Source organism: Miniopterus natalensis, chromosome 12 (genome assembly GCF_054644295.1).
Source record: "Miniopterus natalensis isolate mMinNat1 chromosome 12, mMinNat1.hap1, whole genome shotgun sequence".
NCBI classification, from domain to species: domain Eukaryota; kingdom Metazoa; phylum Chordata; class Mammalia; order Chiroptera; family Miniopteridae; genus Miniopterus; species Miniopterus natalensis.
Window position 1 is genome coordinate 70,816,110 of NC_142092.1, and position 26,025 is coordinate 70,842,134.

The 26,025-nt window shown below is 57.1% G+C and overlaps 1 protein-coding gene across 1 annotated transcript in view; it reads left to right on the forward strand.

Moving 5' to 3' along the window:
- Nucleotides 1–26,025, forward strand: part of AK8 (adenylate kinase 8) — a 79,359-nt gene that overhangs the window by 42,630 nt on the left and 10,704 nt on the right. The window contains exon 11 of the mRNA XM_087823251.1: nucleotides 7,354–7,495. Within this exon, the coding sequence (XP_087679377.1) occupies nucleotides 7,354–7,495 (142 nt within the window). The remainder of the gene's footprint in view (nucleotides 1–7,353; nucleotides 7,496–26,025) is intronic.

Below are 26,025 nucleotides of genomic sequence, written 5' to 3' on the forward strand. Positions count from 1 at the left end.
GCAGGTGCGGCTTGAAGCCCCTTCCCTCGGGGACTGTCCCTGACACCGGCTCTTTCTCGTGGGCTGTGAGCGGGGCCTGGTGACCTTCTGCAGCCCCTGTGTTTCGGACGGTGGCTGTGTCCCTGAAACGGATCAGGGATGTGAGAGTGGCTGGGGTTTGTCAGCTAGCAGGCGGCGCTGAGGCTTCCCCACAGGGAATGTGGCACAGCTGTGACCGACGGGGGGGCGTGCGGCCCACACCCTGCAGCTCCGCACCTGTCCACGCGGCTCTGAGTGAGGGGACCGTGGGGGGCGAAGGTGGGAATGTGGTGGGGAGGTGGACTGGCAGGCGGAGGGACACGCAAGGTGGGGAGGGGAGGGACCCATATAGAGCATAAAGGGAGGTGCCTGTCCCATCCAGTCCCTTCCACCCTCCCCGCAGCCATCCTGTGGGACCCGGGGAGGCGGAAGGCGAGCAGGAGACTCCTTTGCCCTCTGCGCCTCCCGCCTCCATGCGCACATCTGATTTACCCTCCAGAACCCGGTCGCACTGCCCCACCTGGGGTCACGGTCGGGTTCCTGGGAGGTGAGATGGACCTCGCCTCCCAGGCAGGAGCCCCACGGCAGCTGGGCGGGAGCTTCCCTGACGCCTGCATTCTGGGTAGGACACCCCCTCATCTTGGAGGGACAGTGGGACAGCAGGTGGTAGAAGGCAGCAGGCAGCCTGGCGGGTGTCTGCAGGTGGCCAGCTGCCGTCGCTCCTTGACAGTCAAGGGAGCAGCAGCTACAGGTTTGGGCTCTGAGTTGCTCCCTTGATGCCAGTTCTGCCTCTGCCGCCTCCCAGCTGTGCGCCCGTGGGCGAGCCAGGTCGTCACCCGCAAGGGGAGCCCTTCGTGGCCTTGGAGTCATGGGTGTGTTCTGTGTGGAAGGTGACATTGTGTCTATAAAAGTCCAGCACAGGGCGCGGCACAGCAGGGCCGCGGATTGGCTGCCTGCTGTTGCTGTTACTGTTGCTGTTGCTGTTGCTGTTGCTGTTACTGTTGCTGTTGCTGTTGCTGTTGCTGTTGCTGTTACTGTTACTAGCAATTATACGAGTGACAGGTAGTAGCAGTGAGACCCAGTAGCTACACACACATGTTTCTATGTGGAATTTTAAAATATTTTATTATTTTCCTGTGACTGCTGCTGGCATTGGGTGTCTGGTCCCTGTGGTCACCAGGAACTGGCAAAGGCCCGGTTTTTCACACCTCTGGTGCCCCAATTCTCTATCACAGAAACTCTACGGTTTACGGGCATAAAATGACAACTATCTGATTATGCTCCTGATTTCATAGGTCAGGATCCAGCAGGACGCGCAGAGAGGGCTCGAGTGCGCCCCGCCCCAACGTGGGCCTCGGTTGGCGCGGCTAGACGAGCGGGAGGCCTGGGCTGCTCCTCCAGCGCCCTGTCTGGTCCTCAGCTCTGGTGTCGGCTTGGCTCCTGGCTCTTCCCCTGTTGCATCTGCTGAGGCCGCTGTGTCCTAGATGGAGCCTCCATTCCCAAGCCTGGTGACAGGGGTGATGCTTGGCAGCGCTGGGGCTGGCCGGACGTCTCTCACCCAGACAGCCCCTCCCAGTGGCCAGCATGGGCAGGACCAGCCTTCCCACCTGGTTCTGGGGAAACCAGCACCCTGGGGAGTCCAGGGCGGCGGTGGTGGTTGGGTGGAGGGTGGATCAGCTGCGAGGCTCCTGCCCGATCCTGGATCTTGTCCGTCAGGCTAGTCAGTAGGACCAGCCCAGATCAGCAGGACCAGGGCATCCCCGATCTTCCTTGCAGGGGAAGGTGGGAATGAGTGGCTCGGTTTTGCTCAGATTGGCTGCATCTTGTGGCTGCGCTGAGGCAGACAGACAGCCTTGCGGACCCGAGGAGCTGGGGACCGCATGACTTCATGCTGCCACATAGGGGCTCGCCAGTAGCTCAGAGACCTGTGTCCAGTTCTCTTTTAAAGAGGAAGGAACCCCAGGTGGGAGTTGAAGTGACTTGTCCAAGGGCCCGCTGTGAGTGGCCTGCAGAGTGGGGGGCATGGTTCACACTGCCCCTTTCCCTGAAAGGCCAGTGGGGAGCAGAGATCAGGCAGATGGCCCTGAGCTAGGTCATCTGCCCTAAATCTGGGCCCCACTGCCTACTAGCTGTGTGGCCTTGAGCAAGTTGCTTCCTCTCTCTGTGCCTCAGTGTCCTAATCTGTAAAATGGGGTTGTTGTGAGGATCACATGAATTAGTACTTGTATGAGAACAAATATACGCTTAGAACAGAGCCGAGCTCACAGTGAGCCCGGCAGCACATGCTTGTTAAGTGAATACACCGTCGTGTCTTTTCCATCCCAGAAAACTGGGCCCGTGGCTGCTCCCCGCTTCCCAGCAGTTGCTGGTTTTCTCCTCAGAGATCAGGTGGGCGGTAGGTAGTGTTTGTTCTCACTGCCCTTGAGATGTGGGGGCAATAACTCGTTCTGAGTCCCAGATCCATCACAACGAAGGAGAATCGTGTCCTTAAACCCGACACCTGCAGTGGACAGTGACTGGACACCTGCCCTCCGGCGGCGCCCTGTCCTGGACAGGCTGGCAGCCTCCTCTCATATTCCCGTTTTCACTTTCACATCCCACTGAAAGACGGAAAAATGTGTTTTCAGATCAGACGAACTAATTATCAAATCATTACACACGGTGAGGGTGAGCATTTTTACTAAAAGTCTGGTTAATTTGCTAAGTGAAGTGCTGTTTGTTTATAGGAGAATGTCTGTGTTTAAATGGTCCCGTCTGAAGCCTTGCTCGAGACAGACTGGCACCTGCTGTTGGAGGGCCCTGCCTGGCGACTGCAGCGCCCCCATCACCTGCGGGCACCTCCATCCTGCCTGCGCCCTGTGCCCGAGCGGACGTGACAGAGGGGGAGTGACAGAAAGTGACAGGAAGGGGCAGCGGCTCTCAAGGGATGGACAGCGTGAATAGGCCCCTAATTGGTAGGAGCCTGGGGATAATGTACTTTTCTAGACTTGAAAAAAATCTAATATTCAGAAAGTTATTTCCCGGCACCACTGTCTGCCAAGCAGGTTGAAATGTTATTGTTACGCAATAGAGATGTTAGAACATAGACTCTTAAAACCTACGGGGCCTCAGCAGGCGCCTGCTCCATCGTGTGCCTGGGAGCCCAGGCCTGCAGACAGAGCTTGTCTGGAGCAGGCGACTGGAGTTTAACAAGGGGACAGGCTAGGTCCAAGGGTTTGCTCCCCCCCCTCCAAGAACTGCAGGGCGCAGCCACTTGGAACAGCCGATTTCTCCTCAGTGACTTGGAGGGTTTAGAAACGCTGGTTATGGGTTTGTGCTCCTGTGGGGCGCAGTACCCACGACCCACCAGCAGGCGGCAGTAAATAACAAACAACCTGCGTCACCGAGGCCGCAGCTCCCGCCCTCCAGGCGCTGGTGGCGTGGCAGGTCCTCGGGAGGCCCTGGGGTTTCGTGGTTTCCGGTTCTGGCTGGGGGAGGGCTGGCAGGGCGGGAACCAGCACTGGGGGGGGGGGGGAGGGGAGGGGGGAGGGGAGGGGAGTCTCCCAGAAACAGCTTTTCTTGAATTACAGTGGTAGTAAGTTGGGGACCCAAAAGGTCCAACCCGTGTCCTGGGCCAAGCCCCCAACATTCTGGGGAAGAGAGTGAGGGGGGAGCCCCATTTCTTCCAAGCATCAGCATGCACGAGGTGGAAACAGGACGAGCAACCCTCTCCCTCCTTCACAGTCCTGGGCCCCTCCAGGCGGGGCGGGGGGATAAGAAAGTTCTGTCTTCCATGATGTCCCCCTTACCTTCATTCCTGAGACCCTGAAAAAGGAGAGCAGTTACAGGGACAGCCTCAGGGTGTGTGCGTGTGCGTGTGCATGTGTGGATAGACTGTGCAGTGGCTGTGTAGCGTGTGTGCTGTAGGGGTGCGTGTGCAGGGGGTGTGCAGGGGTGTGTGGTGAGGCGCCCAGCTTTATTGTGACTTGCCCTGGGGGGTGGGAGGGTTGAGCCACTTACTCTGGGTCTGTCAGTCAACCCGGGGTCTGTTCTGCCTTCCGGCACTGGCTGAGGGAGCCGTTCCCTTTTCTCCACTTCTGTCCTAGCCTTTTGGGGCCCGTTCCAGCAGCCTGTTCCCCTTGGGCCCCAGCTGAGCCCCAGCTCGGGGGCCCTGGCTGGTGGGCGGAGTGCAGGAGCGCAGACGGACAGCAGGTGGCAGCGTGGAGCAGCCGGAAGGCGCCAGGCCGGCCTGCAGGAGGCCCCCTCCCGTCCCGGCCCTGGGCTCCCAGCCACCGGGAGGCCCCGAGCTGGGCCCTCCTAACTCCACGTCAGCTTTCAGAGGGGACTAGGCTGAGGATGGAGCCAGACCTGTGCCCAGAAAGAACCACAGTCCCGTCCCGCCATCTCAGGGTGGCCCCGCTCACACTGGATGGGGACCGGCGCCTTTAAGCTGAGATCCTCGGGTTGAAGACGGGGGAAGGGGGGGCAGGTGTCCTGGGTGGCTCTAGGGACCTGGCAGGATCCCTGTGAGGCCTGGGCGCCTCTCACCTGTGCCTGCCGTCAACCCTTATGCCAAGCATACCACACTGGCAGAAAACAAATGGACTGAGACTTTAATTACCTCGAGGTCAATGGAAGATCTTAAGAACAAAAAAAGACCCGAAACACGGCGTGGCCTCATAAAGTCGTGGATGCGCATGTCTTGCACATTCTAGACTTGGGGCTGACAGGAGAAGCAGCCCGTGGCTGAGATGTGAACTGTAAAGACACATGGAGCCCGAGGCCCCTGACTTACTGGAGAGACAGGGCCTCCCTGAAGTTGCACCTGGCTGAGCAGAGAGTGAAGGGGGGTGGGCAGCGGCATCCGGCCGCTTTAAACGTCCACAGGCTGGTCAGACCACGTGTGGCTGCGGAAACGAGCCAGCAGCCTGCAGGGAACGTGGGCGCAGAGCAGAGAGCCCCCCAGGAGCAGGAGAGTCTGTGGGCTCGGGAAGCAGGCCCCGGGCAGGGTCTCCGGGCCCCTGCCTTGAGCTGCCCCCACAGCTGGGGGGCGCCCCCCGGCAGGGTTGGCGGCCTCGAGGGAGGCAGGTCCCCCCGGGGTTCCTGGTCCCCTTCGCCTCGGCCCCGACCCCCAGGGGGGACACCGGGAGACCCCTATGATCCGCAGAGGCTTCTCTGCTGGGAGAGGACTGTGGAGCCCCTGAGCCTCGCAGCCCCTCGAGGCCCCATGCTCAGAGTTATCGATATTCGACCTTGACTGAGGGGCAGAGGCAACGGCCTCGAGCGAGGGGCCGGGCCGCTTTCTCAGGATTGCCCAAGAGGCAGATCTGGGCGGTTTCCGGAGCAGGCGCAGTTACGGAAGGACACAGTCCCCACCAGCGCCCGGCTGTCCCCACAGCGTGGCCTTCTGAGGAGACTCCATCTTTAGGCATTTAAATAGTTCCCTTTAAAAAACAAACCACTTTTTAAATGGAAGGCTTTACACATTGTTTAAAAAGGACAGGGCACCCACATGGACCCGCCCCCAGTGTAACGAACCCACGAGAGTGCGTGGCCTCCCCGTGTCCAGGAACAGCAGCAAGACCCCTCCCACCAAGGTCATTTTGGAACAAGTTCCGGACGTCCACGCGTGTCCCCGTGATGCCTGTGTAGCTTGCGGGCGGGCTCGGGTGCAGAGGAAGGGCCACTGAGGGGCGGGCTCCGCGGTGTTTCCCGTCGCAGGGGGCCGATCCCGCGCTCAGGAGAACCGAGTTTCTGTTCTATGCACACAAGCGCTTAAGGAGCCGAAACGCCTCCTGGTGTTTGAAAAAGGTGCTATTCACTCATCCAAAGAGCGTTTACTGAGCGCCTAGCACGTGCCAGGCACAGTGCCAGGCGCTGGTCCTCTGTCCTCATGGAACCCCGTCTTTCGCGAGAGGCAGATGTTACACAGAAAACTAGGGTTAATGCCAAGGGTGCCAGCGACAGTGAGGCGAGGCACAGGGCTGCCCCAGGTGGGGGCCGTCCTCGGGGGAGGCCGAGTCCAAAGGCTGGCCCCTGGCAAGGCCTGGCAGGGACGGCCTGGGTGGAGGGGCTGTGCGTTCGAGAGGAGGCGAAGATGGGGGGTCACCTGGCTGGGAGGCAGGAGTCGGAGCTTCAGAGCCGGAGCTTGTTGGCCATGGGGGAGGGGGCGGCTCTTACCCCCGGGCACTGGGGAGCCACTGCCGGTTTAAGCAGGAGAAGAGACAGGATTAGCTGTGTGCCCTCTCATTCACGTTACAGAGCCAAAGTTCTCATTAGGGCGAAGCCCCTTTTCTGCTCCTTCCTGGGGACTGGGAGAGAAGGGCTGAAAGGCACAAGAAAATCAAATTCGGGGAAATGCGTACGGCTTAGAACAGGTTCTGACTCTGGTGACGGGTGGTCACCGGGATGCCGTGGCCGAGGGAGACAGCAGAGGTTTGTCTGCACCGCTCGCCCCGAGTTTACTGGCTGCCAGCCTGGGGACGCGTGGGGAGGCTTCAGGCGTGTGCAGCGGGGTCGCCTGCCTGACCCACGGGTGCCGGAAGGCGGGGACCAGCATCTCCAGAGAGGCCGCCCCCACACCTCCCTCCGCGCTACAGCTCCCGGAGCCAGCTCTCGTGGGGCCCGCGTTCACAGCAAACATGGTAATATTTACCAAGTATTTCTGCAAAAATGAGTGTAAAGTGCAGGCAATGCAGAGCAAATTGCTAGAATGGAGTACATTAGCAACATAGGACATTTAATGGATCTGAGAAGAGAGAGAAAGGTTTCAGGAAAATGTCAACTGTGAAATGTAAACAAGAGACTTCTCGCTGTCTCATCTCCCCGAGACTTTATTTCAGTCTCCAGTTATCACTAGAGCTGAGACCCTGAGAGATTCGAGCCCTACATCGCGGGGGGTGGGGGAGTGGGGCAGAGAGGAGAGCGGGTCGCTGTGGACCACAGGCTAGCAGAGCACCTCGCGCACCCACTGATCCCGCCTGCGGGGCGCAGGGCCCCCGGCGGGCCTGGTGCACGTCTGGGAAGAGCCCTGCTGCAGACCTTCTGGGGAAACGGCCACTTGTTACTGGAGGGCTGGGAACTACCCCCGGCCACCGAGGGGCAGGGAAAGGTCAAGGTCAAGGTCAAGGTCACCCTTGACCCATCTTAGGCAGCCACATTCTTCCCGTCACTGGGACAACGGAGGGACCCGGGAAAGGGCACCCTCGGTCTTGTCCACCGACACCCGACTCTACCAGTTCAGTTCACGGTCAAGTCAAGTCGAGAAGCCCATGGGCCGCAGATTCTCCCTCACGTTCCTGTTGGGGGAGAGGTGCCCAGGACGGCAGGGTGACTGACCCCGTCCTTCCTCCGCAGTGCCCGACAGCATCATCATGAAGGTGCTGGCCCAGCGCCTGAACCAGTACGACTGCCTCCAGAAAGGGTGGGTGCTGCACGGCTTCCCGCGGGACCTGGACCAGGCCTACATGCTGAGCAGCGTGGGCTACGCGCCCAACAGGTGAGCCCGCCCGCCGGGGCCGCCCGGCTCACGGCCCGCTGACAGCGCCCAGCTCCCAGCCTTCGCGGCTTCCCCGGGCGGGTCCCGTGCCCGGACCCCCCCCACCGCCTGCTCGCCCAGGGAACGGGGACTGCGGCTGAGGCTCCAGTCCCGGCGCTGTCCCCTCGCGGGGCCTGAACTCCTTCAGCTGTGAACTGTGGAAATAACCGAGGGCCACCCGGCGAAAGCACCCGAAGGCTTTCAGTCCGGGAGGGCTCTGGCCGGGGAGGCGGCCGCCGTCCCCTGGTGTGGCAGAGACGCTGAGGAGGCGGCGAGGAGCCGAGAGCGTTCTCGTTGGAAACGGGGCTCCCGGTGTCCGGATGGCGGCTGTGGGCCTGGGGAGCTGAGGGGCCCCCGGGAGCGGGGCCCCGTGTGCCTGGCCAGGGGAGCGGCTTTGGAGTTGTCCTCAGGGGCGGACAGACATGCAGAACTTCCTAAGTCCCTGCTTATGTGAGCCTTTCTGTCACCTTTATTTGTAAGCATCCAGCAAAGTAAAGAATTCTTGGGGCGCATTCCTCCCTCTCGCCCACCGTCTGGGACGGAGCCTCGAGGCCGCGGGAATGTCAGGCTTTCCCGGCCGGGAGGGGCGCTCCCCCCGCCCCGCACACACTTCCCCAGAATGTTCTCCCGGGGTCGCCTCGGTTACGGCGTCCGCATACAGGGGGACCCCGACGTGCGGGCCGCGCTCCCCTCTGTCCGTAGCTTCACCCTTTCTGTGTTGTTCCCGCACGTCTGTCCCTCACCGTGACTTGATTTTCTGTCCTACTTATTTCCCGTTGTTTCTGGTTTGTTTTCCATTCGTACGACGCTCTTACGTTTCCCTTAGTTTTTTTCCCCCCTTAACTTTGTCAGCTGCCTTTCATCCCCTTTTTTATCTCAACTTTTCTTGTCTTTTTTTTAAAAATATATTTTATTGATTTCAGAGAGAGAGGAAGGGAGAGGGAGAGAGAAACATCAGTGATGAGAGTCATTGACCGACTGCCTCCCACACCCCCCACCAGGGTTGAGCCCACAGTCAGCGATTCCCGGTCGGGGCACATTATCCGGCCAGGTTGGGGTCCCCGAAACTCTGTCTTATTTATATCCCTGGAGTTGGGGCTGGGGGCTTCCTGCCGGGAGACTGAAAGGTCTGCCCAAGTCTAGGGCCAGGGGCCCAGCGGGAGGCTGCCCATCCTGTCCTCTCGCCCACCTGCCCGGGCGTTCCCAGGGACCGCGGCGCCGTGAGGCTGTTTCCCCCTCGGGTCTCCGGTGACGTGTCAGAGGTTAGCTTGTGTGTGAGCTCACCCTCCACCAGAAGAGGCAGGGCATCGGGAAAATGGGGAACAGTCACTTAAAAGAAAGGCCAGGGCGGGTCAGTGACACGTGGGGGACAGAATCAGCGTTTCTGAGCCCCGAGGGGCAAAGCCCGCTGTGTTTACTGGCCCTCTGCTCGGACCGGGCCTGCGAGACCCGCGGGGGGCCAGGGCGCTCGCTGCAGAGCCGGCGGGAGGAGCCGCGGCTCCCACTCGGGCCAGCCTGCGAGGGGACACGTCTCTGATCACCGCGGGGAAAATCGGTTTCTAAAGGCGCAGTGAATCGTGCCAGTGTCATTGGCCTGACCCTCCGGCCCGGGCGGCGTGGATTCGGTCGCGGCCCGTCCGACCCCCTTGGGCGACACCCGTCGCCCACGGTGTGTTTCTTTCCCTCCTTCCCGTCTCCGCCGGTTCCGTTTCCCCAGCTTTGCTTTCCGTTAAACATTTTTACAACTAATTCAGGGAGTAATTTTCGTCGTCAACCTTCAAGTCCAGACAAAGGCTAAGGAAGGAGAAATATTCAGCAGGGAGCCCACCTGGCCCTGGGCCGGGCCCGGGGGTGGGGAGCAGGCGGGCGGGGCTGGTTCCGCGCCGGGGGAGTCTCCCCGGAATTACAGCCCCGACGTCAATCTGGGACCACAGCAGAAGCCTATCATTCAGATATGAAAGCCATCCACAAGGGCTCTTTTTTTTTTATTTTTAGGAGGGTTCAATGAAATGAGATTAAAATAAATTTACATATATATCAATTTTATTATTAGAGTATATTCACACTAGTAAATAGAATTATTGGGAAGGGCAAGCTGCTCTGTGCATTGGACACAGAAATAGACCTCCTTGGCTTATCAGAAAACAAAGTTATTGTCTCCTTGTCAGATATAAATCTCTTCCTAGAGCTAATAAAGGGTTGGTGTTCAAATGCAATGTTTTGCCTGACTCCTACCTCACAGACCCGTGGCGCATAATACTAAATTATACCCCGCCGGGCGGCATCAATCTTGGGAGTCCGACATCACACGGAGAGGGAGATGAACCAAGTAATTGATGTGTGGAAAAGAAGGAGGAAAACTTATTTGAGAACAAATAAAATGGGCTATAAAGTTTGTTAAAATGTAATAGTAACAGTTAAAAAAAATAAAACAGAAAGGGAGATAGGAAAGAAACCAAGAACCAGGCAAGGCTGCATCCAGAAGCCTGCCCTCTGCACGGCCGTGAAACCATTCATTTCACGCTGCAAGTTTGCAGCAGGTATTTCCTTTTCAAATTAATGTTCACTGCAGAGAGGGAGTGTAGGGCGCTGATGGATGGGAGGTTGGCGGGGTACCAGCCAGACTCTTTCCTGTGCCGGCTGCAGGTTCCCCTCGGTGCTGCAGGGACGGGCCGGCAAGCCATGGCCTTGAACCTGCCCCCCCTGGCTGCAGGCAAGGCCTGGGTCCCAGGTCAGAGCTGCTGCTGCGTCTCAGAAATCCCTGGGAGGGGGGGACAAGGGGGGAGCCTGGCTGAGCCAGTGGCAATGGAATTCAGCAGGATGGCGGCAGGATTTTATTAGCGTTGTCTCCTGTACCATTTCTCCCTCTGTTCATTGGACTAAATTTGGGGACTATGAAGAAATCACCAAAGACGGAGATCTAGTTTGTGTCCCAGGTCATTTTGTGCAAGTTGGAAACCGCTCAGTGTGGCAGTTTTTAATTTTTTATTTATTATTATTTCTTAAACTCGACAGTTGTGTGTCCCACATCCAGAGGAGCCCCGAGGGGGTTTGGTCGTCCCTGGGAAAGCAGTGATAGGTGTCCTCGCACTGCATTTGGCTCCCAGTTGATGCCAGGTGTGTCTCTGGTTTTTGCCAAAGGCACAGCCTTTCCTCCAGGGAGCAGAGGGTAGAGCCACGGAGGGGACCCAGGCTGACAAAGTCAGGGCCAGGTGGCCCCTGCAGGTCAGCGGGCCTGGGAGCCGCTCAGATTTCCTAGGGGTGGGGGTGGGGGCCTTCCAACAAGCGCTGGCGGTCCTGCAGGCTGCCCTGGCGCTGGCAGGAATACCTTCCTCCTCTCCTCCCTGAGGCGCTCTGTCCGGTTGTGCCCAGTCCCTAGGTGTGTCTCCGAGGCACTTCGCCCCTGCCGAGCCCTCTGACCTTCAGCCATCCTCCTTCTCCTCATTGAAAAGCCCCTCGAAGGTTTGCTCAGTAAACCTGGGCTGGGAGCAGCTGTGTCCCTTGCCTGGGGCCAGGTGGAAGAGCCCAGGCCTGAGCCCAGCTCTTTGCTCTGTTACTTTGTATCCTTTCTGGAAGAGCCCAGGCCTGAGCCCAGCTCTTTGCTCTGTTACTTTGTATCCTTCCTGCAGCGCCAGCGCTTAGCACTTATCCCTGCTCCCCAAATGGCTTGAAAAGCTACATTCTCTCTGTTTTCTTCTCTGCCACATGGAGCACTGACCTCTGCCCTTTACCAGGACAGCCCTCCTGCTGTGCAGAGTGACCGGGGTCTGTGTGCCCGCAATCCATAACCGGAAAGCGCCACCAGGACTCGGGCCGAGCTGGCTCCTCCTGGCGGGCCCCCTGTCCACGTGTCGGGCGTGGTTCGCCTTCTGGCCGGACCTCACACAGCCAGTCCCACACTCAGGCCCCAAACTCGGGCGTTGCCGGTTCGTCTGTTATTGCGGTCATCACGCATGTGATTCTGAACTCCTGTAACATGAAAAAGAGGCTAAGATGGCAAATACAGTCATACTCTGAAGGGGTGGCCGTCAGTATTTGCCACAGCAACTCATTATGTGTCGGTTCAAATCACTTACCGCTACTTAAAATATTTTTCTCTGATAGGAATCTGTTTACTTTTCCTGTCTTCGGAAGACACTTAGACGCCCGGGGGGTTGGAATTGGGGAGGATAGTTCCCTCCTCTCCCCGCAGCCGTGGCATTGGAGGTGACCCCGAAATAGATATAGACAAAACCTCCCGTTTGTCCAGACCTCGCAGAGTCCGGTGGGCGGGGAAACCGCCCTCGGGGCATTCAGTGGCGGGGTCAGTTATTCTCCGAGTGCTGGTTTGGCTCCTTGGTTGCGACTGTGCTACGTTTCGACCGTGCGGCTGTGGTTCGTTCCGCCAGCAAACCCCAGGCCCGTACAGTTTACAGGCCCGGGCGCTCTGCTTGGATTTACATGCTCCTTGCGGCTTAGTTCCCCATGACACTGTGTTTTCGGGGCAACACAGTGAACCCCTTGGGTAATGGCTTTGCCATCGCTAACGTCTCCCAAAGCAAGAAGGATGCTACCATGTCTTAAGAGGACGGCAGAGGGACCAAAGGAAAATTAAAATGCAAACGAGAGAGGATCTCTTGCCTCCCTCCCTCTCTCTCATCACCACTCAGTCGTCCCAGGAAGCTCCCCCATTTCCGCCGCTGATCCCCGTGCGGATTAGGGGTGATAAACAGCCCATTAATGGAGGCCTGAGCTAGGAAATGGAGTTGGAATCAGCAGCGGGATGCAGCGCTGACTGAGGTTAATAACTCCATTACTCCAGCGCTGCGCCGCCCGCCCGCCGCGCGGGATCTTAGCCTTATCTCCTCCTCATTAATTGAGCTAATAGAACCCGGGTGACCCTGCCCGGCTGCCGCCGCCGGGGGTTTCCCAGGCGTGGGCCGGAATACTTATCACCGACCGCGCGCGCGTGGGTGCCTTCTGCTTGGGGAAGGACGCTGTTGCTCCACGACGGGTTGGCTGCCAATGGTCAAGTCCCCGTGTCACTGTCCGCACAGGGTCCCCAGGTCACGCTGACCCTGTCCCAGAGGACGGTGCGGCCAGGGCCTGCCACGTCCATTGGCTCCTGTGGGCAGAGGCCCCCGTGGGCGCAGCGCTTCAGCTTCAGACTGGATGGCCCCGGAGGAGGTAGCTGTCGCCTCAACAGAGCGTCCCACGGGAAAACGGAAGCCTGTTGGGGATGGGACAGGGCAGACCGAGCCTGGCCTCCGGGACTGGGACCCAGCCTGGCCTCCAGGTGCTTCTCTTTCCCTCGGCACTTGGCAGCCACCTCTCCTGCTCTGCCCTTCCCGCCCCTCCCGAGTTTCCGGTGGTTCGATGCGTGCTCGTGACAACGGTGCTTTGCCGCTCACTGGGTAAGAGGTCTAGGGGCCCTACTAAACCTTTCTGAGCCTCAGTTTCCTTAACTGTCAAGTGGGTCATAACCCCACCCTCTCCCCTCACCCTCTGCTGGGCTCACATGGACGTTTGCTGGGAAAATGTGCCTGGACAGGATGGGTGCGGGGGAGAATGTTCTGTACAACCGAGATAATGTTGTTAGTGGTTAAAACTCAAAACCCGAGCTTCCCGCAGAAGTCCGCTCGCCCCTCGGCGCCTCAGTTTCCCCAACTGGACAACAGGGGCAGTCCATGCAGAACGTCAGGTGTGAGGACGGGATGAGAGGATGCAGGGGAGCCCTTAGCGGAGCCTGGCGCCGGCGGGCTCCCCGCGTGGGAACCTTGAGCATCCCTAACGTGCAGGAGCTCAGAGCCTGCCGTGCGGACCAGAGCTTCTGAGAAGCAGGGTCGGGCCTATTCTTGCCAAAATACCCGCTGCACGGTCTTGAGGCCCAAGCTGGCCCCTCGGCTGCTCCGGGCAGGTTGCTTCCCTCCAGTTGGAGGAAGGTAGCTCCTGTTCACCGGGTGGCTCGTGGGGCAGAAGAATGATTCTGCAAACAGAGAGAATCGCACAGTCGTCACAGATGCCACGAGCCAGACAGACAGGAAAAGCTTGATGTTGGAATCTCAGGTTGGACAGGAGCCATGACCCCAGTCCTGGAAAGATGTGAAATCTTGTCACCTGTCCCTGCTGTTTTATAAGATTTCAAGATTGTGGTGATGGTGGGACACATCACAGTGACATCAGAGAAGCGAAAGGAGGACCGTCACCCACAGCTTCAGAAGAGAGGTGGCTGGCACTTGGGGCCAGGCGGGGAGCCCCACCCTGGGGATGGGCTGTGGCCAAGCTGTGGAGGGCAGGGGGAGGGGCTAGCCAGGCTGTCTGTGGATCGGCTCATTTAAATACTTTTAGGGGCCCAGGGCATAGGGGCCGTCCCCAGACAAATGTGGGAGCCCGTGGCAGAAGTGGTCGGAGTAGGGACTTAGCAAGGTGCCCGAGAAGGGAATGGAGAGTTACTAGCCCTGAGTTCAAAACTGGCTCAGTGTCCAGCATGCTGCCTGGCCTGCGACAGCGCCCCCCACAGGCCTGGCTGTGGGAGCCGGTGCTCTGCTTGGATGCGGCAAGAAATACTAGCTGGTGATGGGAAGTCGGCAGCCTCCTGGGTGGGTCACAGCCCGGGGCAAGAAGGGTGGAGCGCCCCAGTGCCTGAGCCCCAGGCCGTGGCCAGGAGTGGTGGTGACGGGCCCTCAGCCCACTCGCCTGGAGCTGTGGCATTTTAATCTTTCCGTAAATAAGAGCTGGAGTGGAAAAGGGACTGCCCCCCCCCCTTTTTATCCTGCCTGGGGACTGGTGACATTTTGCCACCCATCTGCAATGTTTGTGCAGGAAAAAGTCGGAGAGCCTGATTCTGAGCAGCTGTGGGAGGTCGGGACTGCTTCTCCTGGGTTAGCACTTAGCGGTGACAGTGTTACTATAGTTGCGACAGTGTTACTAGGTTTGTCATCTGCCCTTGAGAGCCTAAGAGCAGTTCCTTCGGAAGCCACAACACGGAAAGTGTGCGCGACCCCTGCTCTCCCTGCCTGCAGCCTCGAGGGTCTTTGGGGTATAAAGCACAGTGAATTCCCAGAGAGCCGGGGAGCCCAGGCCCCAACAGGCTGAGCTCTGCTGACCCCGCGGCAGCCGGGACTCGGGGCCGGCACACTGTGGCGCCTGATAACCGCACGCTCGGAAATTCCCGCTCGCCCCCTTCGGGGTTCCCTCGTCTTCACTGGTGATCATCTCAACTCCCTTTCCCCTGTGGACTAAGCTCTTACCAGGGGTCCCGTGGGCCTATCCAGCGGGTCACCAGTGGCGGCGACTGAGCCGGTGGACGGCAGACAAGGTAAACACACCTTCCCGCCGCGACCACAGCCATCTCCCGCCTCGGGTGGAGACTGACAGGTGACTTTTAACAGCGCGCAGCCCAGGGCAGCTGGCATTTGAGTCCCGCTCTGCTGGAGACTCCCCCAGGCGTGGGGGTGTGACGCTCACTTTAGCTTAAATTCATTTCCCCGAGAAAGGCGAGGGGACGGAGCTGCCAGGTGCCTGGGAGAAATCCTATTTGCTTTCTCACCCGCAGGAGCCGCGGGGACACATCCGCGCCCTTCAATTTCCCATCTTCCTCGAGGCATAAATCAAGCGCTGAACCGCCGGCCCCGCGCTGCGCTTCAAAGCTCGGCCTCTGCCAGGTCCGGTGGCAGGCGTCTGAGCGCCGGAGGCGCTCCTTCCTAAATATCACGGGAAGTTTTAATAAGAAAAAGCTTTTTTAAAAAAGTCTTCCCCATGTAGAAGTTCAGCTTTGCTTTTTCTGAGATTGTCACACTCTGGGCAGTGCCTCCTCGCTGGCTTTGAGGTTTCTGCAGATTCCGGACACCCCCCACCCCAAAGGCAGGTCATACCCCTCAAAGCAGCGATGGGGCAGAGCCTCCGTCCGGGCCCCTGCATTACCTCTCCTTTCTCTCCTGGGCCTGAGCCTCATGAAGCGTGGGTTCTAGATCCTAGGATCTAGGGAAGGCCTGCCAAGCCTGGAACCCCCTCCTCCAGGAAGCCTTCCCTGATGCTGCTCCTTGCTCTGCACCCTCACAGGACCTTACACATGGTGCTTGTGGTAGGAAGTGGCTGGATAGTGCAGTGGTGGAGCGGAGAGGCTGTGGGATCCTGGCTTTGCCCCTTCCAGGTCAGGTGGCGTTTGGGGTGGGGGTGTCTGGAATCTGCACCTCAGGATCTCTCACCTCAGGATCTTCCTGTGCAGCTGCTGCTTCCATCCTGGGGGCACAAAAGAAACAAAAGCACAACACTTGCCGTTGCTCACACTCTGCTTGGGGTGGTCCCCTGGAGAACAGGAAACAGGGTAAAGGGGAGCAGGAAAGGGGGTGTCGGGAAGGGGGTGCTGGGTGTGTGTTATAAGGTGGTCAGGGAAGGGCTTTCTGATGAGAGGACGTTTGCACATCGTGGGGATACCTGGGGAAGAGCGGTGCAGGAACAGCATGTGCAAAGGCCCTGAGGTGGGGGTGGGCTTGGCACATTTAAGGGGCAGCACAGTGGCTGTTGCAATGGAACAGGGAGAGGCGGAGATGATGCCCGAGGCAGAGGGTGCCCAGACCCTGGAAGGCTCGGACTGTTCCTCTGAGTCAGGCGGAGTCACGGGGAAGTTTGAGCAGATGAGTGGTGGGATCTAACTTACGATTTAAAAGGATCACTCAGGCTACTGGGTGGGGAACGGACTACAGGCAGGAGGACAAGGGCGGACTCAGGGTGGCCAGAAAGGGGGCTGTTGGCAGAAATCCAGGTGGGGGATTCTGGTGCCCTGGCCCACGGTAACAGCTGTGCAGGCGGCAGAGAGGCTGCATTTCTAAGGGCAGACAGGGCGTCTGAGAAAGGCGGGCGTCAGGGAGAACTCCTGTTTTTGCTGGAGCTCCTGAAGAATAGAGTGGCTGTCTGCCCATCAGGGAGCAGGTGGGAGGACCAGGCCTGGGGGACGGGGCCACTAGCTGGCCTTGGGCAGAAGATTGAGAGGCCTGTTCGCTGCCGTAGCAAAGCACCACAGGCTGGGCGGTTTGAACGGCTGACATTTATCTTCTCACGGTTCTGGAGGCTGGAAGTTCAAGATGAAGGTATCGGCAGTTTGGGTTTCTCCTGAGGCCTCTTCTCTCCGCGTGGCTCGTAGATGGCCTCCCTCTGGCCGCCTCTTCTCAAGGTCTTTCCCCTGAGCACGTGCACCCCGGTGTCTCTGAGCATCCACATTTCCTGCTCTTATAACACACCAGCCAGACTGAATCCGGGCCCACCCGAAGGGCCTCGTTTTAACTGCAGCACCTCCTTAAGGCCCCGTCTCCAGATGCAGTCACACTGTGAGTGCTGGGGTCAGGCCTTCAGCATGTGGATTTGGGAGGATATTCAGCCTGTGTGACACTTGCTCTGGCAGCCGAGCAAACCGGTGCAGCACACTCGTGAGCATCTCAGCTGACCCCCGTGCCCGCCCACGTTCCAGCCAGGACAGGTGCCTGGGAGCCCCGGCCTCTCCCAGCACCCCCTCTCCTTTCCCGGCCCCGTCCAGGCTTTTCTTTTTTGATTCTGAGATTCAGGTTCCTGAAAGTCAAACCCAGTAGGCCCCTGGAGGCTATCTCCTGTAACCTCCAAATTGCCCAGGGAGAAACTTAGGCCCTGAAAGACTCGGGTCACCTGAGGTCACCCTGTGAGTGGGAGCAGAACCGGGCCTCCTGGCCCCAGGCTGGCCATTCTTTGTCTTGTTTGTTCTGCTTTCCTAGTCCCAGCACAGTGGCAGGTGAGCAGTTGCCCACCCTGCAGCCAGCCCCCATCCGGAGGCCTTCCTGGGTCCCCTTCTCCTTCCCCTGCCTGCCCCCGGGACAGATGGGGACAGTGGGCTGTGACTGCCCTTGTACCTGGCCCATGTTGCGTCCCGTTTGCATTAACCAGATGCCCCTCTCCAGTGGAGCTCTGGGAGCGTCCCCCCTCTCCTCTCAACAATAATTAGCCTTGTAAGACTAATGGACAAAATCGTGTCTAATTACCCTGTTGAAGGCCCAATTATGCGATTAACATTTGTGGACTATAAACTAATGATGAGAAGAGCCTCTCATTTGCATAGCATTAAGCTAATTGAGCTGCAAGCCGGGACGGCCGGGGTGGCGATGGCAGGGTTCTCTTTCTGAGAGGATACTAATGACCAGGGAGGACAATCCACCTGACAGCTTTATTAATTAACAGCGATCTGGTTACCTGGCAGGACTGGCAAGTGGCGGAGGGCAGAAAGGCTGGGCTTTGTCAGAAATGAGAGAAGGGCCGGCACCACCGAGTTATCCTGCCAGCACTCGGCTGTGTCAGAAAAGCGTGTGATCACCTTGAAGGCCCATTTTAGAAACGCGTCTGTAAGATCTGGCCCTGGCCTTTCTGCCGTGCCCTTCACTCATTTAGTCGTTCATTCGCTCTCTGGTCCGTTCATTCCACCCACACTTACGGAGCGTGTCAGGCTGGGCCCCTGCCCAAGGGAGTGTCTGGGGAGAGGGCTCCGTTCGGCTGCAGGCTCCAGCTTCTCCCAGAGGGTTCAGATTCAGCACCAGGCAACCTCAACGTTGGAAATGTCAGACTTTGAGGTATCCTTAGAGATCATCAGTTCAAGGCTCTCATTTCAGCCCCCAAAAATTGGGGCTTAGAAAGGCTGAGAGCCCAAGGGTCAAGGTCCCCAGACTTGGAGTGGCGGGTGGGGCTGCTGGTCCTGTCCCTGCCCTGCCCCCCCTACCCACAGAACTGCCCACAGGACTGCCCACAGGAAGGTGTCTTTTCAGCACCTTCCTTAATCCCAGGGATTGTATTTTAAGTATTTAGACATTGTCTGCTAGGGAAACTTGCCGGAAGCCTCTCCCATGTGCTTCCAGGCCCCTGCCCTTCTCCCTCAGGGCACTGGCCATCTGGTTTTCTCGGCTGCATGCTTCTGCTCCCTGAGGGCAGAGACTATGTTGTGCTCACTGTTTAATAAATAGATGATTGAACCAACTAAGGAACCATTCAAGTGCTGTGGCTGGGACTAAAACCCAGATTGCTTTCCAATGAATTCTAAATCATGGATTTTTTTAAACAAACAAAAATAAGGTTATGTGTAGGTCCTCATATGACTTGCTTTTTCCATAATAAAATATTGTTGTACATATGTTTGTACAGTGTTACACTGCAAACTATTACACGGTAATAGTTTATGTACACAATGACGCAGCCCAGATGTGTTACAATGTATCCAAATGCCCTGTCAGCAGACATCTGCTTCCTGCATTTTTCTATTATAAACAATGCAGCCACGAAGATATGTGCAATAAAGCTGGGATAATGTAGGGAAGGTGCCGGTCAGTCTAACCTGAAAACAAAGATAATTGACGAGAGGGGTGGGGCCCCTACAAACCCTCAAAAATCTGGGAATACTTAATCCCCCAGACAAAGGAGCTCCCTGTCTTGAGTCTCTTGGCCCTGTGCTCCTGTGGCTCTCTTGCATTCGCCTGTGTTCCCTCCACAGCTGCATGGCCCACAGCCACGAGGGACCCCGCACGCTGTGGACTGATGCTGGACTGAGGTGTGCCCCAACAATGAGTGAAAACTCTGGGCAAAAGCTTTAATCCAAGTCCTGCTGAAGCCACAGCTACACTTCTTCCTTGGTGGGATAGCGGGGAAACGGGACCTTGGAAACTTGGGGATTTAACTCCGTCCAAATAAATGACATTCATTCTCCTGTGCAAGACTCAGAAAATTCTTTTTTTTTTGGTGACATAGCGAGAAGCCCATATCCTTCAGCAACCGGCAGCGACAAGGAGAGCACCCCACTGATAAGAGAACCACTAAGGCAAAGGGTAGTATGTATAATTAAAAAGTTACTTTTATTTTTTAACTGAAAGAAGTCAGAGATTGAAGGAGTACAAATAAATATTCAGTGAAAAAATAAGTCCCAAAAGTAAACCAACTGAAAATGAATCATCTGAGCCTCTGACTTAGGTTAGAGAAATAATCAACCTAAAGAGTGGCAGGGAAAAGACCATCGAGATGGAAACCGAGGGAGGAGGAAACTAAGTGACGGGGCGGCCACAGTCAGTTCTTTGATAAAAGTAATGAAATTGGCATGTCTCTGGCAAGATTGAGCAATAAAAAAGAAAGACTGCACAGATAAACAATACTTGGAATAAAAATGGGGACATATCCATAAACAGCAGAGTTTAAAAGGGTAAGAAAAATATTATGAACAACTTTATGACAATAAATCTGGAAACACAGACAAGGTGGATAAATTCAGGAGGAAAAAAAAAAAGTCTTACCGATGTTGACATCAGAAGAGATAGAAAATCCAAGCAGTCCTGCAATTACGAAATACATCCGAGTAAAACTTTCCCATCCCCCAACACCGCTGCCCAGACTGCTCCCGGCGGCACCGTGAGCGTGACTGAAAAACGGGCAGGTGACCGTGGAGAAGGGGCTGGTGAGCTGCCACCAAGCCGCACGGCGCCAGCCCATCCCGCACCTGAAGGCAGTGAGCTGCAGCCCTCGCGTCAGCGTGGAGGAGTCTGAGAAAAGTCATGCTGAGGGGAAAAGCCAGTTGTAAGGGGGCATGTCCAGCAAAACTGAACATGTGTAGGTGCTCATACACATTTTAACAGTTCCCGATGGTGGCTCTCTTCTGATGTGAGTGTAGACACAAGATAGGATTGGTTAGGATCCCTCAGGGGGTTTCAAGTATTGGGGTGATGAATTACTTAGGTAGTGGGGTCCCAGGGCTAGTTTTATGTTCTATATATTAGAATGTATCCACCAGAATAGAAATTATTCTAGGGGGAAAAAATCTTTGTCTTTTTTTTTTTAATATATCTTTATTGATTTCAGAGAGAGGAAAGGAGAGGGAGAGAGAGATAGAAACATCGATGATGAGAGAGTCATTGATCGAGCCCACAACCCAGGCATGTGCCCTGACCGGGAATCGAACCTCGATCGCCTGGATCCTAGGCCGACGCTCAACCACTGAGCCACGCCTGGCCGGGCAATCTTTGTCTTATTTACCAATGTATCTCAAACTCCTAAAATAATGCCTGGCACATAGTAGGTTCTCAGTAAATAGTTGTGACCAGAGTGATTGTATGTCATGCCACTTATTTATATATATAAAAATATGTCATAGTTTTAAAATGGAGAAAATATTAAGTTTTCTTCTCACCCCAGACCTTTGCTCCCTTTCCCGGAAGCAATCATTGTTCTTAATTTATAGGGTGTTCTTTTAGAAAGTTTCTCTGCAGCAATAAGGAGATTTAAATATATGCCTTTATTTTATATAGATGGAGGCCCACTACACAACCACTGAACATGCAGTCAAGCGTACGTCCTTATGTGACCTGGTTTTCAGTTTTCTCTTAACTGTGTCTGGTGATGTTTCCCTGTAGCCTGTACAGCTCTGCTCTCAGGCTTTTTCACAGCTGCCTAGTATTCCAGCCTGTGGCTGTACAGTCATTAATTTAACCAGGCCCCTGTTGAAGAGCATTTGGACTGTTTCCTTTCTTTCCTTCACTTTGCAAACAGCACTGCAGTAAACATCCTGGCTGTCTGGCCCTGCGTAGTCATAAGATTGTCCCTACAGATTCAAATCCTAGATGTGGAGTGGCTCAATGTGGTTGTATTTTTATTCTCAGTGGGTGCTAGCATTGCAGACCAAAGGCAGGTGTCCTTTGGAAACAGCTGGAACATCCAAGGAGCAAACGCTTTGCTGAAGTGAGGGACGCGGGGCTGCAGGACTGCAGAGGGCCAGGGGCCAGCGGCGCGAGTGATGTTCCCGCAGCTGCCTGGCACGTGGCACAGTTCAGCTGAATCGCACGCACATGCCCAAGCTATGGAAATGTGTCACATCACAAACTCAAGTTTCGGGGAGCATAGCTTTCTCTCAGGATCACGGGTGGATTTAAAATATACCCAAATGTTTTCTTTCAAGAACGGTTGTAGTGCCCACAGCAGTTACTTTTCGATTTACGTGCTGAGTATTTAATGACAATTATTTCAACTGTTATTGCTTCGAGCCTTCAGCCACAACTCAAACATGGCGCTTATGAACATAAAGGCCCATCATGGACGGAAATTGTTCTCAGGGGCCCGCGCTGCCTTCTGGAGAGGCCGGAAGCCAGTGTGCCCGGCGCCTCTGCGAGCGGAGCGCGGGGGTCAGCTTGTGATGCGGTGGGTCCCCGCACACAGCCTTTGTGGGGCGCAGTCCTTGGGAGCTCTGGGCTCAGACTCAGCTCGGGCAGCTTGTCTGGTGCCTGGTGGTAGAAACACGCCAGGGTCGTCCGTCCTTTGTGAGAACAGGTGAGCGGCCGGGAAGCATGGACCTGGAGCTCCCTCCGGAAGCAGGCCTCTCAGTCTCCCTGGGACCGGCCGCTGGCTGGCGTTGCTGTGACATTTTCTCAGAGCGGTGGGTTTAATGTTAAACACGTGAGCTTTGGAGGCAGAGCCCTGAGTGTGAATTGGTGCCAGCTGACAGATGCTTAGCTGTGGGGGCCGGTGAACAGGACAGACAGACGAACTCCCCTCTGGGTAGGGGGCCACTCAGGGGCAGGAGGTCAGTGAGTGAGTGAGTCTGAGGCATACTGCTCTGGTCAGCTCTGAGGCCCCGTGGACTCGTGGAGGCTCATGAGAAGTTGGGAGGAACAGCATGCCGAACAGAGGGAACAGCAAGGCCACGGCTCAGAGGCAGGAGGTAGCTCCAGCTCTTCTGGTTACTTCACCTCTCAGACCCTCCGTTTCTTCGCTTGCAAAGTAGATTTAACAGTGCACATGATGCGGAGCGGCTGCGGGTTCAAGGAGACAGTGCAGGGGAATGTGCAATAAGGAATCATTATGTGAGCGAGTGAATGATAAACTATAGCCGTCTCCACTGTCGTCCAGGGTTGGCGCGCTCCTCTCCGGCGCTTCCCAGACAGGACTGGATTAACCAGCAGGGCCTCGGGCACAGCCGGACCACTCGCTCTGTGAGAGATGGTTCTGCTCATCAGAGGAAAGAAGTGTCTTTCTGTCTCATCCGTCTTTTCCATTTGCCGAGAGGAGGTGGGCCCTCCTTCCCCAGAGCTGGGGAGCTGGGGAGCTGGGGAGCTGGGGAGCTGGGTGGGCTGGAGAGGCCTCATCCATGGAGGGAGCCCTCCTGAGCCAGGCCCTTTGCTCCCGAGCCCTCCAACCATGGTCATGAGCTGTGGAAATGTGTCTCCCACTTTTCCCCGTGGCTGCTCCTGGATTGAAATGTCAGTCACTTTGGCTGCCCCTGGACAAAGGCATTCATCTGTCACCTGCAGGCACCCCCGGCAAGTGCTGCCACGTAATAGAGACAAAGGAAGCACCAAACCGGGAGTGGCTGGGTCCGAAATTATGTACTTAACTCATAGTTGGTGTAGAGTGCTCCTAAAATCTTGATCATGACAGAAAGGCTGATAAACACTTGAAAACACAAATACTCGGGGAGGAAATGGCTCTGTGCAGCATTTGGTTGCGGCCAGGCAGACCTCCCCAGATACCAGCCTGGTGAGCTCTATGCAGGATGGGCAAAAGGCGGCTTACAGCTGTTCATATGGAAAATAATATAATAATAAATTATAATACAAGAATAAATTCTGTGTTTCTCATACAGCTGTAAACCTACTCCCCCCCCCCCCCCCCCCCCCCAGTATGCAGGGTTGGCAATGATCTCGAGTGAGCTGTTTCATGGGCGGGGGCGTAAAGGACCTTAACCCGACGAGAGGCTCTGCCTCCGTAGCTGCATCACTGCAAGCCTGAGCTCTTTGCCTTTCAGGTATGTGATCGAGGGGCACAGGGGCAATGGCTGGGGACGGGACCCTACTGGATGCCAGCAACGGACGTGCAGGGACGTGCAGGGAAGCCGGTCCGGTGGAGGACGGGCCCTGCCACCCTGGCCTGCTGTGGCCCCTGACCCTGGGTGGAGCAGCTGTGTGGGTAGGAGCCCATCATGGGTCTGAGGCAGCCTGCATGCAGAATTGGAGGGCTTCTGGGGTCCTCTTTGCCCCTGGGGTGCTGCTAGTGGGCTGCTGCTTCCCCAGCTGCTGGTGTGTGGACCTCAGCAAACAGGAGGGTCACTCGTTTGTAGGTTCAGCAAACTCTGGTTAAGCCCCATGTGAGTGTTATGTGCAGACAGCACAGGCTCAGGGGATGCAAAGGTGGGTGGGCCGTGGTCCGGCCCTCCAGGCCCCCTCCCCCAGGAGCTCTGCCTTTCAGAAGGGGGTGGAGGGTGCTGGACCACAGCAGTCTCTCCCAGGGAGGTCTTGGTGCGCAGGGAGGCCACTGGCACCGGGAAGATACCTTTGATGGCGCTCCGGTTCCCCGACACATGGAAAATAATACCTGCTAAATATTTCAGACAACCAGTTGTAATCCAAACAGCCACAGCAGCGGGTGCTGGCTCCTGTCAGCTGGAAGAAGGGAAGGTGCTGATAAAAATATCCGCACAGCCTGGCTGAGCAGGTCAGCGGTAATGTGGCCGTGAGGCCTTTCCTTTAAGTGGTCGGAAAAAAATGGAATCAGGTTGGAAAATGTTGTCCGGTCGGGTGAGACGGGCACGGCTGGGGGAGGAAGCGGGGCGTTCTGCTCGCGTCCCTCTGCGGCTCAGCCTCCGGAGGGGAGTGAGCCAGCCGTGGCCTCGGGAGCCCCGACCTTTGGGGATGGAAATGCCTGTGAAAGGGGCGGGGCTACTAGGGCCTCCACATCCAATCAGGAGGGCGAGGGGACCCGAGCGGCTCCCTCATTTGCATGCTGCCTTGTTTGTGAGTCAGGAAAATGTAAGGAGCTGGGTGGCGCCCGGTCCCCGCTGCGCCCCCGGACTCCTCTGGGTCTCAGGCCTGTGCCTGCAGTCAGGCTCCAGGATAATGAAATGCAAACAGCCATTTCTGTCCTGGACTGAACTACATCTCCGCCCGTTCGGGCCGAGGTGCTTCAGAAACATCAAAAAAAACGTAACCTGCTCAGTGCCTCCCGTTTCCTGCCTCGCACCACCTCTGCCCGCGTGTCCCATTTGCCCTGGGGGTTCCGTGGGGGTTCCGGCATCCATATCCTCCCTCCTTCCTTCCCCAGAGTGTTTGCTCAGCTGAGCGGATTATCCGGGAGCCGTTCACCCAGGGGTCTGGGACTCGGCCTCACTGGCACATTCTGAGCTGCATGAACCGAGGCCAGTTATTTCAGCTTAAGGGAGGCCTTCCTCGAACCCTGCCTGTCGTCCCCATTGTCCCCTTAGCACCACTCTGGGAGGCTGCAGGAATGAGCACTGAGAGGAGGGGTGGAGGGGGAGAGGGGGTCCCACCACAGCGAAGGTGCCCTTTGCACCCCAGCAGGGCAGGGAGGGCATGCCATTCAGGGCCACCTGGGGGAGGGTGACCCCCAGTCCTCCAGCGAGCACACTAGCATGTCCTGGAGCCAGCAGCTGGAGCCCATGCCGAGGGCCCTTCCCTACCCAGGATGTGCACCTGGGGTAGGCTCCAGGATGGCTTCGGCCCCTCCAGGAACTCCGGCCCACCAGCTGAGCAGACTGTGCCACTCTACGGACACGTCCCGTGAGCACGGCTAAGCAGGCACTGCCCAGGCCCTTCTAGAAAGAAATCCTGGCGCCATGCCATGGGGGCCAGGTAGAGGGTCCGTGCCTGCTGCCCACCAAGCCCTGGGCCTGCTCACCCACTGGTGGGCGTCTTGCCAATGGAGAAGCAAGATAAAGGCCCAGGAACCGCGGGGCCCACTCTCGGTGGCGGGTGACTTAGGTAGGTGACTTTACCTCTCTGAACGTCAGAGTCCTCATCACCCAGTTGTGGCCGGCGGCTCCTTTCCAGGCACTGCCCCAAACCCTGGGGCGACAGCCACGAGGAGAAGGTTCCCAGAGGAGGAGGCAGACAGTCACCAACAAGCAAAGGAGAAATACCCACAGAGACAGTGCTCCGTGGGGAAGACAAAGGTCTCCGTGCTGTGGCGCAGAAGGCCTGGCGGCAGGCGGGGTGACTGGGGAAGGCACCTTTCAGGGAGGGTCAGTTAAGCTAAGACTTGAGTGAAAGGAAGGAGCCAGCCCTGGGGTGGTGGGGGGAAGAGCCATCCAGGCTCGGGCAGGAGGGCGCCAGGCATGTCCAGGGCGGCTGGTCCGGAGAGCAGGGCTGGTGCTGAGAGGGGTAGCGGGGGGGGGGGGGGCTGTGAAGGCTCGGGATGCCCTGAAGACCCAGCACTGTCCCTCTTACGGGCAGGGGGGAGGCGGGCGGGCAGGAAGCCCAAAGAAGCTGGCCACAGGGCCGGGGGCAGGATGGGGGTTATTGCCCTTGTATGTTTCAATCATTTCGTCACACAGGGAATCCACTTACCATAGAAAAGCTAGAAAATGTAGCTAATTGAATATTTTCGATATCCAGAGATAGTCAATGTTAACACTTCGGTATATGTACTGACACTTAGAGATACTCTACAAAAAGGGGATCTTAACTGCAAACATTGTATCACGTCCCTGTCTTGCGCTTCATACGCTACATGGTAAC